At 42.4% G+C, this 20,631-nt stretch overlaps 1 protein-coding gene across 1 annotated transcript; it reads right to left on the bottom strand.

Moving 5' to 3' along the window:
* Positions 1 to 4,215: 4,215 nt before the first annotated feature.
* Positions 4,216 to 16,645, bottom strand: GPR143 (G protein-coupled receptor 143). The gene is made up of 8 exons (XM_010309074.2): positions 16,280 to 16,645; positions 14,511 to 14,620; positions 11,461 to 11,555; positions 10,008 to 10,100; positions 9,440 to 9,549; positions 8,986 to 9,094; positions 6,300 to 6,417; positions 4,216 to 4,840 (listed from the first exon to the last, which is right to left on the bottom strand). The coding sequence occupies exons 1-8, from the start codon at positions 16,521 to 16,523 to the stop codon at positions 4,541 to 4,543; spliced, it is 1,179 nt and encodes a 392-aa protein (XP_010307376.1). The 5' UTR covers positions 16,524 to 16,645; the 3' UTR covers positions 4,216 to 4,540.
* Between the last annotated feature and the right edge of the window lie 3,986 nt (positions 16,646 to 20,631).

Genomic DNA, 20,631 nt, shown 5'->3' with positions numbered 1-20,631 from the left:
GCAGCATAGGCACACAGAAACTGGAGAGAGCTAGAAAGACACCGCTTCTTGCTACCTGCATGGAAGAAAGTGCTTTAGTTTGCTTTGGGGGTTTGTTTCGGGTTAAATTCAAATACTACTGTCACTCAGTGAATTTTCTCAGCCTTTTGAAAATCTTACCTACAAATACCCTAATGAGTTTAGCTCTCTCAAAGTTTAAGAGTTTGCTTAGAGAGGTGCGGTGGGAGAACCAACTTTCCGTACAGCTCACAGCATATTCTAGGGAATAAACCACCTGGGAAAACAGATGCAAATGCATCCCTGGATTTGACTGTGCTCCCTATTTTTCTCCCAGTAAGACTGTATCTTCAGCTGCCAACTTCAACGTCCACAAAGATGCATGCCTGTTCCTTAAAGGATGAATGACCCAGACATTATCTGACCTGTCTTAAAATTACATTAGCTACCGTGTGGTTTAGTGATTTCCATCTGGGATTACTGTAAACTTGAGGAATCCGTGAAAATTAAGAAAATTTAAGAACATCAGATAATTTTTCATCATGAATACACGAGGACAACTTCTGAATTACAGGTCAAGTCCAGTTATATGAGGGATGCGGGGGGTGGGGAGGAATCACATTTAGCGTTTCACTTTCTAGTTTTCTCCATGTACTTGGTCTACAAGAGCGGAGGAAGGGCTTAATGAGAGGTGTAGTTAGGATTTTGGTATTTAGACATACGGTGGACCTCATAAATGCAGAGCTTTGGTATGCAAGAAGTCTGCCTATTCAAGTAGTTTATGATTTTACTAGTGCTCATATTTCAGCTTTGCAATTAGCCTGAACATCTGGCCAAATAAAACAGTAATTAAAAGTATGAGACTGGCAAGTCAAATACAGTCACACGCATCCTCTTCCACCAACAGAGACCAGCTAGGAGTGTTTAAGAAAGTATTACGGGATATGAGCGGACACTTTTTCTGGAAGTTTTCATTTTATCTTTGAGGGCTGAAAAATAAGTTTTGGTGAATACAGAGAACACTTACTGTGTGTGGTCGGATTTGATAAGCTGGCTGGGAGGCGAGGAGGGTGTTAAATAGAGGCAATTCTGCTGCGCTGCCCTGTATGCATACATATCCTTTTTATGAGATTCCACTACAACAGTTTTATTTCAGGGCATGGATTCCATCTTTTTTTTTTTTTTCTTTTTTTTTTTTTTTAAATTTACCTTTGCTTTTCCTTCAATTCAGGAAGGCTTTGTTGTGCTCTGATACGCCCAAAATAAAATAAGCTACAACTGACAATTGTTGTACTCTCAAAGTGTAGTACTTTAGCTACACATATTTTATTAGACAATATCTGATCTCATTCCCTATTTACTTCTCCTCTGAGTCACACTTTTTGCTGTTCCAGAGAAGCAGCTGCATTCCTGCTCATGAACTGAGGAGCTGTGTGACTGCGGAAGAGACACCCCCCCCCCCTCCCCCCGACAGCATAAGATAGAGACTATAGACTCTGCATCGGTGGACTTCAGTATTAACCAGATCTTTCCCCTGTTAACCCTGTTTGAAACACACCTTAGAAAACAAATATTCAGGCCAGAGACAAGCACTTCCCACATTCACTGGAAACAGCCTGCCAGCACTCTCCTAAAAATAAGCATTTTTGAAGCAACCCTTTGTACCATCATAGGCTAGAAATCCGGATGCAGAAATGAATACACTGTGATGACTACGCAGATACAAATCATTGTCCAAATGAAAAAAGTAGGATGTTTTTCTATGTGCTGATAAGCACAAGGCTCCTATCAGGTGGATGGCACGTTGCAGGCGGCAGTGTGTATGTTGGTGTTACGGCTATACTGTCCAGGACGCGGTGTCTATAGCGTGCCCTCGCTGACCCTTGGAGCTCCCCCCGAGATGAAGCCGGCTGCGGCAGCCTGAGGCTGCTCCGTGACGTGCGTGCAGCAAGCAGAGGCAGCGGGGGCAGTCGGGAGATGCACCCCAAAAGCACGCTCCTGAGGGGAAGAGATGGGCACTTGCTGCAGCACTGGGAGAGGGCAACGCTCGGCTTGAATTGGTGAACGCTGAGGCAAGAACAAGGTCCACGTGGGGTGAAATCAAATACCGTCATGGTTACACATGAGCAGAATCAATTATTGCCCCATTTTAAGCTGTGGCGGAGTGTCTCATGGTGTACGTTCACCAAAGGCTGGGAACAGCAGGTATGGAAGCTCTCCTCACACCTACTTCTTCTGCAAGTTAAAAACTGCTGTTGGTTTGCTCTGCTGCGCCCCACTTCTTCATGTTCTCAGCGCACCAGTGTTAGCTTAGTTGTCTTTAAGCTCTCAGACGAGTCCTGATCTTTCATGATGGCATCCCAACACACAGACACACCACACACATCCCAAGGACAACCTTGAAAGACCAAGAGAAGGAGGGGAGAGGAGCGCAGCCCTTGCGGGAGGCTGCCCCAGCACAGGGGTGCTCCAGTGGCAGCAGCCACCCGGCACTGCTCGGGGGCTCTCTCGGCCTCGGGGGGCCGCGGCTGGGGCACCCCGTCTGTCCCTGTCCCACCTATGCCCTGGAGCAGTGAAAGGAAGGAGGGATTTAGGTGTTCAGTCCTCCCACAGGGCCCCCCGCTGCAGCCTGTCATGTCCCAAGTGCTTTCGTGCCGCTGAGTATTCCCGTGGAGCCAGAGGCTGTTTATTTGGTTTCAGGGTTTCGTAGCTTGGCCCACACCCTAGCGTCTGAAAAGGTTTACCAACAATTCCACCTCCGCCTTTTTCCTGCTCTTTTGAACTCTGTTGTGATGAATATTGCACTGAAAATGTGGCCTCTGTTTCACAAGGATGAATACAATCTGCTCCCAAGTCCCTGGGCTTTCTCTTCATACTTGCCTGGGAGAAAATGACTGTGATGAAAAGAAAGCATCTGGTGAGCTGCCAGTGTTTCTGACAATTACAACAGCAATATAAAGCCATAAAAGCACAGGGCACAATGTAAAAGATTTGCTACAAACCAACCACAGCTCTGTAACAATCTGCCTAACTAATCATTAGATCATTAACACCTTGGTATCAAACAATTAAGATAATCAAGAAGGTAATTTATTTAAAATAGCAAATCAATATTTTTCTGTATAGTTTCTGCTGAGCCTGCTTCTCTAACCATCCTGGGACTCCCCCGAGTAACACGGCAGCTTAAGCTTCATGTTATTATTGCACTTACCTTTCAGCTGTCTTTAATAATATATTTATTTTTTTATACAATAGCTGGGACTGAACTGGATTGGAAAAAAAAATGAGCATGGACAGCCAGCAAAGTTCAGCCAAAGTGGATGTGAACAGGGTTTAAAAAATAGATTTTGTTTTTATGCTGGGCCCTGGCCACGTGCTGAAGGAAGGGAGGGAAGTTACCTGGGCTCAGGGGGCTTCCACCATGCCATCAGTCAAACTGCATCGTAAGCAGCTTCCAGCACAACCAGCCTTGAATCGTACTACTTCTATTTTGATCTGAAGTTAAAAGCCTGGGGTAGACACGGTTATAATTTTTTCTTAACTTTCAACCAGTCCGGGGAATTGTTTGGATATAGGTGCTTAGTGTGCTGCATCAAGACAGGTATGTATCTGAGAAGATAAGGAGACTGGATTTAATATCTCTTAGTTCAGCAGATAAAGCCATGAAATAGAGCACACCTCAGAGAAAGGACTATTGATGCTGCTTACTCAGTTTTCTGATGAGCACTCAGATCATCTAGGTGTTTTTTGCAAATGTTATCTCTTAATGCACCTGCCCCTAAGAGTGATGATCCTGTTAGACAAGTACATATAAGGATCAGACTGAGTCCATACTAAAAAATAAAAAATAGTTTGAAGGGTTATTTTTGCTTCATCCAGGAGTGAACTGGAACCATTAATCTGAAGTGTTTATGGAGCCTAGGCTGGGATTGATTTTTATTTTTTTTAAAAAAAAGGCCTTTCAGCTCCCTAGATAAAACCAAACTGAATATTCATATAAACAAGCTACAAGAAGACTATGCCAGTAAGATTCCACACAAACGGGAAATATTTGTGCTTATGTCAAAGTTTGCTGTCAGTAGTGTTTTACCAGCGTGTCAGAAATCCTAGAGCTGTAATTCTGGGTGAAAAATGTTATGCTGAGCAAGGCAAGCAAAGCAACAAATTTAAAAACCCAACATATTAATAGTCCATTTATTTAAACAAAAGACTCTTCTACCATATGGAGGTTACAAGAGAGATTAAAACAAAATGGATGAAAAAGAATCATAAGTAACATAGAACTTTGCAGAGATATACTCCTGCTGAAAAAGGATCAGGCCTTTATATCTGTTAACACATCTCCTGTAAGGCAAACAAAGACATAAACCATAATATCTCTCCATCTCACACGCTCTCTGTGTCACACACATTCAAGTTGTAGGAAATGACATCAAGGCACTGGGCAGAAACCTAATTCCAGAGTACGCAACTGTTCACACAGTGACGTGGTTTTGTGAGTCTTGATGATGTGAGAAGTGGGATCCAGCGCTGCGCCTATAAACTACCAGCCCTGGTAGATGGGAGAGCTCCTGGTTAATCTGTCATCACCACTGGTGTTACCTTCAGACAACATGCTTATGGCCTCATCAGTCTGCTGGCTGTCAGTTGTTGATATCTTCTTCGAATCATGGAGGTTGCTTTGGTAGTTCACTGGTGAGGGATAGGCATTTTCTCCCACAGTTGATGAAGACATTGATTCCCAGGTTATTTCTCTTTTTCGCCATTTCAGGTCCACTCTCCATCCCGTCCAGCCATAGAAAGCTAACGTGAAGAGGAAGCCTTGCATTGGATTAAGAACCCCCTAGGAAAGAGAAGTGCAACGGGAGTTACACCAGCAAGGCTCCGTTTTCAACTTCAGCAAAACGCTTTGCGTGCATTAACAACTTCCCCTTCACGAACAATTGCTGTCTTTAAAATATGCTATTTGCACGCAAATAAAAATGTATGTTGTTCCCATTGCTGACACAAACAAATCAGAGTGAAATACCACGACCTGTTGTTCCAATATGCCAAGACCATCCCAGTGAACAGTAAGTGCCAAAGGGTTTTCCAACATGAATTTTAGCTGGTCAATCCCCCGGTGTGTTTTTAACTTTCCCCACAAGGTCTGGAGTTTTTTATTCACAAAAGCAAATATTATATTTTTCACTAGAAGCCAAGTCAAATATATGAGAGTACACACTAGCATACACAGTTAAGTTTTTTAAAATAGCAGGAATTGATCTGTCTGGAATTGCTGCAGATTCTTGAGCCAGTGAAAATGTCCATCAAAGTGGGATGGAAAAACAGGGAGGGACACTGAAAAAGAAAATCCCAAGTGATTCAAAAAAAAAAAAAAAAAAAGTCTCTGTTCCCAGTGCCGTGGGATGCTTGGCAAGTAAATGGCTTTAGCTGTTTCCATTTTTCTCATGAGAAAACATCAAACTATTTTTACAGCCAATTTAAAAAATAGCTCAGTTCCCAGACCCAGGTGAGCAAGAGGAAGGTCCCTGTCACATGAATGTGTTCACTCCTTGTCAGAGGAGGAGGTTGTGTCAAATCAGCTGCATCCCTTAACCCTTCAATACAAAGCTGCTCAAGGGCTTAACTACACGAAACATGATCAGGCCTTACAGGTATTTAATAGCTTCAGAACAAACTCTCTTGGAAAAGGAACCTGCAATATCACCTCTGAAAAATCCCTTGTCAAATATTCCAGTAGGAGAAAGGAGGGTAGGGTACAGTGAGAGGCCAGCATCTTGCAGCTATTTTTTTGGTGCATTGCTTTCAAGATTTCTTATGTATTTGTCCCCAAATAATTATCAAAATGTCATGATAGAAGATGCAATTATTCTTTATAATAAAGAAAACCCTAGTTACAAACAGACAATTACCAGAAAATGCCCATTTTATTGGGGAACCTTCAGGAATGGTGAGCTAAAACTTTGTAGCTTGCATTATGGCAGAGGTTAGCAAGGTCAGACTAGAAATCACTGTAGGGATCTGCTCCGGATCTTAAAATGGGTAGCAATCACTCAGACAATGTATACTATAGTAAATGGGAGAAAAAGTTGGCCTTTGGTACATTTTTGGGAAAGTTTACATATGAAAAGCATTCCCAGTGACCGCTCCTTCCTCTCGTTTACTTTCTGCTTTCCTTCTGTGATTTTCAGAGTGTTTATGTCCCCACAGATCCTAAACCGCTCGCTACACTGGTGCTGTTCCACCAGCCTTATAAAAGAAGTGATTTCTAAGACGAAGCGATGCCATGGCTGACCTACCATTACAATCCATGTGATCAGTGCAGCACTTCTGATGTTTTTCAGGGGCATTTCATTGATATCTGGCTGCATTTCGAGATAGAACAAAAGGCTCTCGTTGATGATATTGGATGACCAGCTATTGCAGAAGTAAAGAAGACGACAGTTATGTATATATGCATATGTATGCATATGTAAAATATACATTACTTTCAAATTATAGAAATTAGGATCACTAATAAGGAGAGTGAGATGGTTTTTTTAATGTTGAGTCGCAGTCTGAAGGGACCAGTAGGTCTCTGAGATCATGATCAAAAACCAGACGCTTACCTACTAGCCCAGGCCCAGACAAAGAAATCAATATAACAACAACAACAGAACCCCCAGAATCTGATCATCTGAGCTTGCTGCAGAACAGTAAATTGCAGGATGAAGTTGAAATTATAAACAACTGCAATCCATAACAGGAACATCATACATGCTGACTTCTTTTGTTTGTGTCTTAAAAGGATAGTGCTCACAGATAAGGAAACCAAATACAGTCATACGTGTTATAAAAGGCTTCAGAAGCTCCAGACAGGTTAGAATTTCGGGGTTAGATTACAGCAGACTTTCAAAATGTCCATAAAAAAACTACAAAGCAAAACAAAAGTTGACTTTAAAACCCTTGAAAATGCCACCGGATTTTTGGAATAGAGGTAATTTCTGTTTCCAAAGAAGGATGAACATAATCAAGCCTCATGCTGTGAAAGAAACAGGATATTCTACACTAAATAAAGGTTATAGCAAATGGCTGTTACTTCTTACGACTTCTAAACAGTCAGAGCAGCATTTCTTTATAATTCTACTGTGGCTTCAGAGAGGAAACCATCAGCATCCATGTCATGCTTTCTAAAGGGGTTTATACATGTCCTTCCTGCAATTATATTTTTATCACAGTGTAAAACCTTCTGCTCTCCCCTCCCAAATCTGCAGGCATCTCTTCTACCCCATGTTGCCCCAACCTGCTGTCTTTGACTAACTCATCTCATATTTGACTTTTCGGATGGAAGGGAATCTTCCCATAGCTTCTGAGATGGGACTGCGTCAGTCTTTCCCTACAGTAACCTTTGAGAGAGCTTTTACACTCTAAAGCTTATGTTTTATTAGGAGAACAAAATCCAAAACTAGAGCTGTAATTATTTTTTTGAACAGGAAAACCCAGAATGAGACAGAATGGAAATAAACAAATGTCCCCACTGTACCCTTGGGGAATTGGGCCTTTCTTTCACGCTTGCTCCCAGCCCAGCAAGCTGGCCACCATTCCTTAGGTTGCAACACATTTCTGTGGGGCCTCTGGGCTCTTTCCTTCCACAGCCCTGGAAGCCTGGCTAAATCTCTGCTCCTCGTTATTTCAGCAGTTTCCAGGAAGCCATGCTGCAGGATCCTTCGCGGCTGTCTCTCACCCCGTCCCCTGCTGGCTCCCCCACCCTTCGCACTAGAAACCTCTCTCCCAAGCCAAGCGGACTCGGTTATTCCCCAAGAAAACACAATAATTTCCCTCCAGAGCACTCCAGTATACAGCAGCCAGGAGAAAATAAAAAGGCAGTCTTTCTCCCTGCTCAGCCTTTTAAAGCAATGTAACATGCATTAATGTACCCATGTATAAAAAAGTTAAGTAGTTGTCGAGACTGTTAAGCTTGGCCAAGTCATTCCACTGCTCCAGGACCATTTCCTTCCTCCCACTGTTGCTTGCGTTACCCACGTAAGTACTAAATGCTTCTCAGCAGTGACTGCTTCTTGCTAGGTCATTGCACAGACCCTTGTGGAGTAGATCACCACTCCTTCTGGTGCCTTTATGGCTGTGGGATAATTACGTGATTGCAGTAAAAACCATTTTCTCCAAAAGCAGGCCCTACTTCAGGTCAGTTTTGCTGTGTGCAGCCAGTACCTCCAGTTCCAGTTGCCACTCCAGAATCTTCCACGCTGGATGGTGCTGCTGGAGCAGAGGCACAGCGATTTGGGGGTGAGGCATGTAGCCTCCCTCCTTCTCCACTTTCCTTGTTCCCTCCCTCCTCTCCTCCCTATCTCTTTCCTGTCCTACCCCAAAGTCCTATTTTCATGGAGGAAGATGGAATATTAAAAAAAAAAAATTAAAAAAGTTAAATGATCAGAAATTTCACACACGATTATATTGTTTTCTGGCATATAACCTTATATTTCCAGTCAATATCCATGCTTTTTTTCACACACTTGGGATCTGCAGACCACAGAGGTGGCTGCATTATATCATCATAGTCAGGGCCATGAAGCCAGTCTTAGAAACATATTTATTGTAGGTTTTCAGTGAAGTGTTTGGTGACAAGAGGGTCTCAGAAATCTTGAGTACAGAAAGCTGTCTACCAGCCCACAGTGCTGGGGAGCTGCTGTTCCAGACAGCTTTAGTCTATGCCCAACCTTCTCTTTTTTTTTTTTTTTTGGCTATTGTTTCTTGGGGTTATTGTTTTCCTGTTGGTTAAACATTTTTATCATTTCCTCGCAGCCTTGTGATGCTACATGAGTGATTCAGCTACTTGGTGAACTAGTTTAGAACTTCTTCTTCCTTAGACACCTTCCCTTCCAAGCATAAAGACAAACAAATTAAGCAACCCATCAGACTCTGTTCTTGTCCCTGATCCTCTCCAGCTGGGAAAAAAGACAGTTTAAAAGAAAATAATGCACCTCTTACCAAATGATGAATACCAGCATAATTTTGAAGAAGCGGATCTGGATCTCTGTCCCCAGACGTCTTTCGTTCTCTGTGTAAATCCCTTGTCTCCCTTTCAGTAAGGAGGCAACTGGAAAGTATACAATTATGTTCATTAATATACATGTATCTTGCTAGTTACAGGCACAAGGATCCAGAAGACAGATGCCTGTAAAGAGGGAACAAAGGAAGGGATGGGTTTGTCTCCAGCAGCAGTTCAGAAGCTGGAAGGACCATCATCAAGGGATCTCACATATAGCCTAATACTGAAGGAAAAGAAGTACATCCCTTATCGATTCCTAAAATGAGTGATATCCCACTAGGTGTTTTGTCTTCTCTCATTCCCACTGAAAATAGAAAATAGTATAGTCAACATACTTTTATGTTAGGTCGCTAAATAACACATACTGATCGATGCTGGCCATTAGGAACATACCTGCTGATAATGTCCTCCTAAACAGGATTGGGTTGACCAGCAGCACTAGCAGGAGTGGGGCGTAGGTTGTGATGTAATGTGGGATTGCATGCACCAGGCCATTTTCACAGCTGAGGAGAAACCGTTAACAGCTTATGCATTTTTTTTTTTGTCCACATCTGACAGTTTTTTCTATTCTACCTATGTCACCTTTAACTTAAAAAAATCAAAGAAATGAAGCAAACAGATGCTAAACTTTTAATTCACAGACCTTCACCACCAGTTCACACAGGACACAAAGTTGATTACGTGCATTTTCCTCAAATTTAAAGGAACAAATACAAAGCTAAAACCAGGAGCGGGAGAAGAGCGGCTCATAGCAGAGGCTGTAGCAGTGCTGCAGTAGTGCCGGGTATATTTCTTCACGGCCCCTCGAAACCCAGGCAGGTATTTCTAGGATCGCACTGACTCAGTGGGACACACTTGTCAAGGATCAAAAAAGCCCAGCATTTGGGCATCTGTCTCTAAAGCTGACCGAAAGGCATGCAAAAGACCCCATTTCTCAGGCTGTTCCCAGAGCCCTGCTTACCTGGAGAGAGAAGGGTAGTAGAGCAGCGCAATCCCCTCCACGCAGAGCATCACCGCGAGGCCCCACGTCATCATGTGGTACAGCACAATCGTACTGCAGGCATCAAACAGGACAGGTGTAATTAAAGATACCAAACCTTACGCTTTCCACATTGCAACATAAAAACAGGACCTTCACTGAAACAGAGCTTTACAGATGTGAAATGGTGCGGAATGACTCTGGCAGTACATTAAACTAAGGAAAGCAGGAGTGTGTGTGTGGGGGGCCTTCGGAAAAAGGACGACCCAAAGCAGTTTTTGAGGCTTGCACACAGAAGTCCTGTGTCCTCCAACCTGTAGGGTGGAAAGCCTTTCACTTATCCCCAAATCTCCAGAAGGAACCCCTGCATCCTTCATTTTTCCTGCAGAGAGCAAATTAGGGGATTAAAACTTAAGAATGGAGCAAAACAGTCAAATAAACCACCCTTCTGGAATTTGCAGAGAATTATGTTTAACTTTCAGGGTTGGATACTGCTCCCATCTCAGGGAGATTCAGATCTCTGTGTGTAGAAAGTCTTCATTGCTTAATCTTATCTTAGAATCAAGCCCAAATACACCTGATTTTTTTTTTTGTTAACAGGGATGAGGGAAAGAAGTAGGTCCCAGTTTGTTTCAGACTATAAGTATGGGAATTCACAAAATCAGGCTTATCCTCCACAGGCCAAAGTTAACTCAAAAATCCCCATTTTGACAACATCTGCCACATGAACCATGTCTCCAGCACATGATCGCTCAGTAGCATCTGGGAACAGAGACACGTAATTCCATGTTTAGCAGTAGCAACTGAAGGTCATTTTGCCCGTCTAAGAACCACCTTAGAAACACCTTATATTTTCTGTCTGGCATTAAAGCATGGTACTTTCCAAAGGGTTTAGGTTCTTCTGTTACAGGCATCGCAGAAAAATATATAGCAAATACATATCATTCCTCTTAAAAACTTTGCAAATCAGAAGCGTCATAGTGACAACAACGAGAAGTGCATAAAAGAGAAAATCTGAGAAAAAAACCCTGGAGAATGAACGAAATGAAATTCAGCGCTTTCCCCCTCCCACTTTTTTATTTGCAGGATAACACTTTTTTTTTGCCACAAGAATCAATTTCAGGTACGGAGTAGGGACAAAAATATTTATCTCGCTGCAATAAAGTCTATAGAGCCTGACCTGCTCCCTATTTTTCTAAAGGTTAAATGAATTCAGTTACATTTAAATTCCAGTTGGACATAAAGAAATCAATATCTGAGCGTTGCGCTGGCTATTTAAGCACTTAGCACACCACTCATCCATATCATTACCTGGTAACCATATGGACATCAGATGTTTGTAGAAGCTTCACTTATGCATTTAGATAGCTGCAGACAAACATGGACATACAGTGTGGGAGGGAAAGTAACAAATTCAGAGCTTTAACCCTGGTACCTCAGTCCAGCTGATCTTCTTACCACCAAGTAAGAGTCAACAGCATAGCAAAACAACCACCAGAAGCCAGCGCTATATAATAGCTGGATCCACATCTGCAGGGGAAAAAATGCCAAATATCACAGCTGCTTCCCAAGTACCGCTGGGGACAGGGGAGGGACTCAAACCTTTAGCCTGGTGACTTGTTCTTTAAATGTGTATATTTTCCAGCCGAGATGATGAAGTGTTAAATCTTACTCAATATCACAGGAAGACCATTGCTGTAGCAAATGGGTCAAGTCTTAGGTAAATTGAACAGCTTTTGCTTTCATAGCTTATTCTGTTGTTCAGAAAACCTGTTATTTACCTCTCCAGTTCTAACCCTCAATGTCCTGAGTAAAGCCCAAAGAAATTTATAGTGAGGATGTTTTAATTTTAGGTTAAAATTTTAGTAGTTTCTTTGTAGCTGAGGCATGAAAATATAACTGAGGTCAGTCATCACCGCAGCGTGCCCATGTATCGCGGGTTCTGCATGTGACGGGCTTTTTCTCCATGCACAAGAACCCGATTCAGGGAACGGTTATTAAGAAAAAAACGTCATTAACAAAAATATCACTCACCCTCTGGAAAAATTATCCATACTGAACTCCCTGACTGATTTCTTCAACAAAAATCCAAAGGAAACAGGTTCAAGTCAAGTTAAATTCCACTGCGTTCATGAGCTGACCCTATGCATTTTTCCCATGAGCCTATATAAGTGACCTATTTTTGCTGCTGTTTATAAATTCCAAATTTCTTCCCTATAGGAGCTGACTCTCTGTAATAGTCTGGATAGTCTAAATAATAGTCTATTTTAATATTCAGATTACCTTCCCTCCAAGCCCTCTTTCAGTTCCTGTCTGAATATCCTTTTATCATGGCTCCCTGGTAGCATCATTTTACAGCTGGAAACCAACATACTTGTTACTGAGCCAAACATCAGTGAGTAGAGATTCCTTCCTCCAAAAGGCAAATCAAGCTGGGAAATATTTCCTTTCACCATGGGTGTAGACCCTACCCCTAGTCATTTGCGGCACGAATTAGTCGGTATTTAATTCAAACACCGTGATATTTTCCTAGTGCACAGGAGCCAGAAAGTAAAATACCAGTCTTCCTTCTAATGCACTTCATCTATAGCACTGAGCATGTAACTTCGCTTGCACTTTTACATATTTGCTGCAGTCAAAAAATGCACAATTTACTATACATACACACACATTCAAAAATAAACTGTCAGGTCTTTCCACCCCAAAAATCCAACATAGACAAGACAGCCTCCAAAAATAATATAAATCAGATGCACTTAAAACCAAAATCTTCATATGGTATCTCACTTTTTAGCAAAAGGACACATCTTTTGCTGAGAGAGTACCCCTCTGCAAACCAGAAGGTGTTATTCAAAGGAGATGCCTCAAGGCCTCACTATTTGGAGTTGGTATTGGCTTGTGGTTAAGTGAAATAAAACAATAGTACTAAAAGAAAAATAAAATAGAATCAGAAACATTTTATTAACTCACACGAGAATATTTTAGGGGAAGTGAGTGGAAGGAAGGTTATTTTTCATTCCAATATAATTAAATCTAAATTTAGCAAGTGACTCAAATTACAGCACTTTGCTGGAGCCCAAGAAAGGGAAAATAAAAATCATGGTAGACCGCTATGCTGCTCACCATCTAACCTGAGATCCAAATGAAAAACAAACAGTCTGCATACAGTATCTTCGTCACTGTTTAAAAATACTATTTTTTGTGTTAAGGGCCAGAAAGGGAAATTTAAGACATAGGGAAACATGGTTTTTGAATAGGATGTTCTTGCTACAAGATATTGATACTGCTGGTTTCCTCTTTCTCAAAGAAAAAAAAAATATCAAGATTTGCAACTAATAAGCAAAACTTAAAGATGTATAATGGAACTGAGAATCGATAGATGCGTACAATTGATATTTGCTTCTATGGCACAACACTCTCATGTCTGGAATTGCCATTATATAGGCATATAAGGTACAGTGAGTTCAATGTGGCACATACTGTTTTATTTAAAAACTACTGGAGCCGAATAATTTTGTTTACATGCAGCATATCCTCTTCTGTGTCGTAAACTTTGAATTGTAAAGCTAATTCTGTTATTGCTCATGCATGAATTCATTGGGCACCCTATTGAATTTGGGTAAAGCGACGATCTGTCTTACTTGTCATTCTCCATGTTTTGGTAAAAAACATGGCCTTTTTTGTTGTAAACTCAAATAATGTGTCTCATACAGTACTGTGATTATAATAATTTAAACTGAGTTTTAATCCGCACTTTTGGAATGCATTTACATTTTGTTACTCTCGCGTTTTAATCCAGAAGATACTTAATTAGACTTGGCCAGATGTGGTCATTGAACAGCCATATAAGCAGCAATCTGAGCTGGGATCCTGCACGGCAGGGACAGACCTTCTGCCAGCAGCTTTGTGTCTTTGGGTATATTTATCCCACAGTCCCTCTGTGTCTAAAACACACGCTCCCACGCCGCAAAAGCTAACGTGAGCTACCCGAGTTGCTGGTTTGGTCCCCACCGCCACCACGCAGGCTGTAATTTCTGCTGCAGAAGGTGGGCAGAACCCTCGAGCTACGGATTAGCGATGCTGTCTGTGCCAGCACAAACCAAACCGGTGGTTTCGCAGCCCATTCAGAAATGTCTACACCCTTCTGCCTCTGTGGCCCTGACTTCGGTACAGGTGTGCCCCCCACTACCCCAGCACTCCTGTGACGAGCAAGTACTACAAAACGCTTGGGACCGGTCTGACCTGCGCTGCCCTGCATCCTCACACGCGCCGTGTGGCATCTAGCACCCTGCCCGCCCCGATCCAGGCTTTCGGAGGGAGGCATGAATGCACTTGCAGGGGTGTGGCAGAGGCTGAAACCATCATATCCAGGCTCTGACTCACAGCCGAATTTCCTCTTGGACGCAGCGGTTTGCCTTCAGGCCACCCGCGTGGGGGGACTGTCAGCCGGGAGCAGGAGGAAGGGGAGACGATCTCTGTACGTACCGCGCTCCCCACGCAGAAAGCAGAAGGCCACACGTCGGTCCGGTTCACCACAGAAATGTTAGCTATGAAGCCTGGGAAGCCTAGCCATATACTTGACCTGAAGATCATACCTAAAGAAAAAAAAAAAAAAAGTATTAATGCTTTGAATCTGCTGGCGTGATTTGAGTCACATGCTTCTGCCCGGCCACATATTTCACACGGCAGCCCAGATTTTGTGCGTCCACAGGAAGGCTGCGGCTGCAGAGGAGCACAGCAGGAACAACTGCGCTATTCAAACGTCGGTGTAATCGCTCAGGGACAGTAGCCCCAACAGTCTGAAGCTGCTGGGACTTGAAACGTTACGTACATTAAAATCTCACTCTACTTGCAGATACTGTCATGCACTTCCCTAAAATAAATTGGGAAGCATTTAACAGATTGGCATAAAAGAGTAACTAAATATTTACAATCTTATCGGCATATGTTCATATGCCAGTGTTCATTTCTCTAATCCCTCATTGCAGAAAAAAGTTATTTCCCGCTGTCTTCTTTTTTACAAGCAGCTCTTTTCCTCTCTGTCACAGGAGTGAACAAAGCAGGGTTTCAGAATTAGGTGAGAACAACACCCATTTTTTTAAATGAACTTACAGTTTGTTGGAGAGACTTTTCTGGCTTTGCTTGAAATAGGCATTAAAACACCAACATATAGCAGAACAAAACCATCAGATTTCCCACCAGGAGAGAATGGTTTCCCACCCACCAAAGTAAGTCTCATTCAAAGACAATGACGGATAAATAGTTTGAGTTTCCAGTGAAAGAGAAAGGGAGAAAAATAACTTTATCTATTGCTGGCCTCATCTGACTGCAAGGACCTTTTCCAGGTGAATGCACACACATTTTTTTCCATCTCTCTCTTATTTCCCCCTTTATCGTTTGTTTTAATATTGGTACTTATTACGTACCGTGAGAGAACCTGGCTACGTATGAAAGGGGAAAATACCTGAAATCCCACTCCTTCCCGAGGCAGCGAGAGAGACTTACAGAACAGCACTACTTCTGTTATCTAATGTGAGGGAAAAAATGTTATTGTAGAAACAAACTCATTCTGTATTTTCATAGCATGTGTCATGGTAATTTATACCTAATTTGGCAGCAAATGCGATCGACTGACAGGACAGATTTAGACACATTAGTTCCATTTTGACTCATGATTTTTGTTTTATTCTCTGTAGTTTTATTCCTCCAGCCTATCAGCCAGGGGCCGGGCAGCAGGTTGTCCTTGATAAGGGAGCTTCTCTCGCATTTCAAAAGCCCGTGTCCAGCATGATCTGTGTACAGCTGCAATTCTGACTTGTTTGCTGTCGATGTGATGTGCCCAGAGAAGTGGCTGGCACATGAACAAGACAGCAAACTTGGTCTGCGAGGATTTAAAGACATATAGGAATTGTTTTTCAAATAATCGGCTAAGTGCTTGATGTCAGCTTCAGTTTTAAATGCCTTACCTCCACTTTTATGCCTTACTCTGAGAACCAGCCACTCCTCTGGATTTTAATTTGTTGTAAAGCTGGGATTTTGGTGTAGATTTGTCAAGAGCTTCTACTTCTAGAATATGACTATTAAACAAGACCTTTCTCCCGCAAAGGCCCATCATTTTCTGATCTCACTTAGCCCACATCTTCCTGTGAATACAAACAGCACGTTTCCCTCAAAAATCTCTGTTGTCCGCTCACCAGCTTCACCTCAGAGCAACAAGAGCCTGCTACAGCAAAGGACATGAAGCTGGTGCTTACCTAAGCCACCAAGGATGTCACAAATGGAGATAAGGAGAAGGATGGTGGAAGAGGAGGAGGCTTTGGGCATCTTGCGTGGGCTCTGTCCCTTCTTCGGCAGGAGCTGCAGGATGGTCAGCAGCAGACTGACAGAGGCGCTGCCAATGCAAACTCCGCAGAAGACTTCAGGCTCAAAGTTCATCACTAGCTGCGTGGCGGCATCGCGGTTCGGGCAGCAGTAGGTTTCTAACCTGGGAGAAGCCATGAAGTGTCCGGCTGGCAGAGAGGCCCCACGAGCAGAAGAAGCTGCTGTTGCTTTCCCAAGGCAGCGTTCGCTTTTCCTTCACCCTCCCCATTAGTCCTCGGTGGTGAGAATCACGCGATTGATGGATCATGTGCTGCTGCTAGAAGAAAATCCCCTAGAGCTGCCTTTCTCAGCCTCTCCTAGCAAGGAGATCAGATCCGAACAAGAAAACACAGTGTAATCTGAAACATGCCCCACGCTTGCTCAGAGCCATTGGCAACAGTTCACTCACATATTTCTGCTTGCACAGTATCTGGTACAGGAAGACTTAAACTCACCAGGGCATTGAAGATGGTTTAAAATAAATAAGGATGCAGATACCAAAGGAGAAGCATTACATTTTAATTGTGTTTCTCTTTAGCCCCATCCCACACAGCACCCTTTAATTACTGTGAATTAATTGAAAAGATGAGTTCAGACACAGAAGTCTCAGCTTTTACAGGGAGGAGCAGGGCTATAAATCCACACCTTAACCCAAATCTAAATTTTAGTGATCCAACCCACCCATCTCTGTAATTAAAATTAGAAGCACCATATCCTATTACTGTAGACAGAGATTACATTTAGGAAGACAATATTAACCTCATCCTATTTAAACCGCAAGCACAGAAAGTCTCTTTAGCCTATACTGTCTGCATCGGATCAGCTTGACATGGAAAATTCCAGGACTTTTGATTTCTCAAGAATATTGTTCTTTTTTTTTTTTTAATTTGGTATGGGTTTAATATGAAAACAGGAATTTGACCTGTAATATTTGTTTGTACTTCATAAGCTAGATAACATCCTTTAAGTCAGGAGTCCCGTTTGACATGGCAGCAAATACTCACCATCATAAATACAAAAATTAACTCTCCCCTCTCAGCTGAGTTTCAAACACCTTGCGTCAGCCCTCACCCCTCCAGAAAACATTTTTGTAGGAACACGTTCAGGAAATACAGTAGGGAGCACTGCCAATAGACTTGAAGTGAACTGGATGTTAAATAATGCAGTCATGGATTTTATAATTAGTCCTCATAAGAACAAATTACCTAACCTTTTATTTATTTTTTTCCAATGGCCCAGCTTATTTTTTTAGCAGAAATGATGAAGGCCTGATGAATGACAGTGGGGTGTTGTGTGTGCAGGGGTTATAAAACACAGAGGCTTCAGCCAGTATGTTTTCCCTCCGTAGATAAAACAGCCACCAGTCCTGAGTAACGTGGAACCTGCCGAGTTCTTCATTACACAAGACACCTTATACACTCGATCCCAGCGCAGGAACGAACCCCACCAAGCTCACCAGCCTGCTGACTGCTGGGGGAACCGTGCAGCCTCCCAGTGCAGGAGGCCCAAGCTGCCAGGCACGTCGTATGTCCAGCCAGCCCGCGCCCAGGGGACTCCCCAGTGCTCTGCTCGGGCTACGTCACCCAACGAGCAGGATGTTAGCGTGCAGATTCAGGCTCCTACACCCAGGTGTCCACACATCAGCAAGGTGTCTGAACTCCCCTCTAGTCAATCGAGCTCTTAGGCAGCTAAGCCTAGAGTCTAGACTTAGTCTACAGAGCTATTCAGCTCTTCCTAAAATAAATGCACATGGTGAGCTGAGTAGGCTCCAGTGACTATAATGGGAAATTAGGCATACACATCATTAAAGACTGAAATCCAGGCAGCTGAGCTGAAGCTGAATGTTACCTGGATATTTTTGCTGCTTTCCAGCATGAAGAGATTTTCCAGCTCCATGGATGAGGACAGGAGAGTGACCTGGATATTACAAACCTATGTTTTGTTACTACTAGGTAGACAAAAATGTACTGGGTACAGCAAGGTTGAGAACCAGATTGCCCTGCTCCAGGAATACAAATTCTTGTTGAGGTAAAGGAGAATAGCTATGCTCTGTTGTCAGTACAAGGTTCTGTTGTCAGCACAAGGATGGGACTCCTCAGACTTCATTCCACCTCCGCTAGAGCAGCGGTGCACAGAGTTGCCACCTCTCTCTCAAGATACTGCAGTACAGCCTACCTGGCTACGAAAGAACAAAAAGTACAGAGATTTCACAGAGACAGATTTTTTATTTAAAATAAAGTCATCATATACCACATACACAATCCAAATACTTATACATTAAAATAACTTTTGTTTGCTCTCATTTGAAAGTAAATTTATATTGCCTGGTTTATATTTAGAACAGCAAAACTTTTAGATTATTAGGCAGAAAGAGAAACTGTTTAATAGAAGCCTTTCATTTCCACTATGAGTTTCTAAAATTGTTCCCCTCACGATTCCTGTTGCCATTTTCCTTCCTTCAAAAATTTGAAAAGCATGTCAAGTTGTTATGCTGATCATTTTTTCTGGCTAACAGATAGGAATTTTTGGTGTGTTTTGCTTTTTCTGCTTATCATCTGTTTTTACTGCTCCTAAGCCTGGTTTTCTAGTTTGTCCATGTGGATTTAGAATTTCCTTATTTTAACTTCTGCCTCCCTTTTATTCAGTTACTTGGAAACTACTTTTATTCCTCAATTGTAGTCTTATACTCTGGAGATTTTTTTTTTTTTTATCCTTCTCTCCTTTTGTCTCCAGTTTTGCCAGCTGTGCACCCTATTTTATTGCTTTACTTCTCTGAGTGGAGGATTACTTCTGAACCTCTTCTTCTGGCTCCCCTCCTAATCTCTCAGGATTTGATGACACAAAGAGAGAGTAAGTGATTTTTATTGGAAGCAAAGAATATGACCTGTAGCATACCTAATACCGAAAGAAATTAAGATGACTCATGAGTGAATGGAGACCTGCCATGATACAAGAGGATGTGTCTTTACATGTGGACATCTGAGGCTGAACGGGAGATGGATTTGCCAAACTAATGAGCCACCCAATACCTCAGCTGGTAAGATCTAGCTAGCCTCTGGCCCTCGTTGCTGGGCTCAAAGTATAAAGAGTCAGAACAGTCAAAGAAATTCAAAGCTGGTTTGGTAGCCTTATACCTGAGATTAATTTGGCTTCTCATGATTATGAAAATAAGAGATAAAAGGTGGGGACAAAGGCAAAGGAACAGAAAAGTAATGAAAGAAAGAAAGAGAAGAGTTATTTTGCCTTGTTAAGGACCATTATTTAGTATTCAATAAAACTTACATCGTTCTGCAGGTCCTAATTCCCTTCCCTCTGAAACTACTGACACAGTTCCCACTGCTGCCAGTGGTACAAAACAGACCCACAAATACGGTATGTCTCTCATTTCTGCACCAAGGCAGGATCTCAATTAAGCAAATGGTGTAGCTTGGAGACAACCATTAGCACACATACAAGAAACATTAGAAGAAAACCCCTTGGCATTGCAAATACCAATCACTCAAACTCACAGTGTAAGTACAACGTTGCACAACACTGAAAATTCCAGTCCTGGTTTCGTACCTTGGCAGCAGTGTGCTCAAGAATGAGAAAAATAGTGTGCTCCTTGCAAGGCGAATGGGCAGGAACTCCATGTGAACAGCTTTTAGAAATCCCTGCTCATGCTCTCCTCGCACCTGGGACATAACGTTTCAGCCCAGTCCATGTTCATCATTAAGATGAAACACTGGCTCACCTGCTTCTAAGGGAAAGCAGCAGGTTTACAAAAGTACGTCAGGCATGCATTTCTGCTGTTGAGTGTGCTATAGCTTATGCTTGAGTGTGCAGTTACAGATACTTTAATCACTGTTTTAATTGAATCTGGGACTACAGCACTGGCTTACAAAGGAGAAGGAAATTTATGGATATAGAGGCAGAGAAGAATTCATTTTTGTCTATGTATAGAGTTCAATGTATCACTGCCTGAATTTACAGCTCCCAATGAAGATCTTAGCTACCTTACAAATGGAAAAACCGTATTTTGTCAACGGTTCATGACCTCATAGTCTTTTTACACATTACCTGACAGAGCATTTGCCAAACTGACGAAAGCTGGGTCTGTCTTCAAGCTAAATGGATGTAATAAAACCAGTTATGATCTCCCCAACAGATCCTGCAATATGTTCTTAAAAGCTTTAACATATAAGTCTTCTACATGCTTAGCATGGTTCTTCATTTTATCCACACAGACCTCCTGCAATTAGATTTA

This window comes from Balearica regulorum, chromosome 1 (genome assembly GCF_011004875.1).
Source record: "Balearica regulorum gibbericeps isolate bBalReg1 chromosome 1, bBalReg1.pri, whole genome shotgun sequence".
Classification (NCBI taxonomy): Eukaryota; Metazoa; Chordata; class Aves; order Gruiformes; family Gruidae; genus Balearica; species Balearica regulorum.
This window is presented reverse-complemented; position numbering and strand designations above follow the sequence as displayed.

What these genes read in the sequence shown, in the direction of transcription:
- GPR143 (XM_010309074.2), bottom strand. Translation starts at nt 16,523, where the DNA reads ATGGCTTCTCCCAGGTTAGAAACCTACTGCTGCCCGAACCGCGATGCC. An exon ending in CTTTCTGCGTGGGGAGCGCG is followed by an intron (nt 11,556 to 14,510) that starts GTACGTACAGAG and finishes TTTCCCCTGCAG; the next exon opens with ATGTGGATCCAGCTATTATA. An exon ending in AGAAGATCAGCTGGACTGAG is followed by an intron (nt 10,101 to 11,460) that starts GTACCAGGGTTA and finishes TGATGCCTGCAG; the next exon opens with TACGATTGTGCTGTACCACA.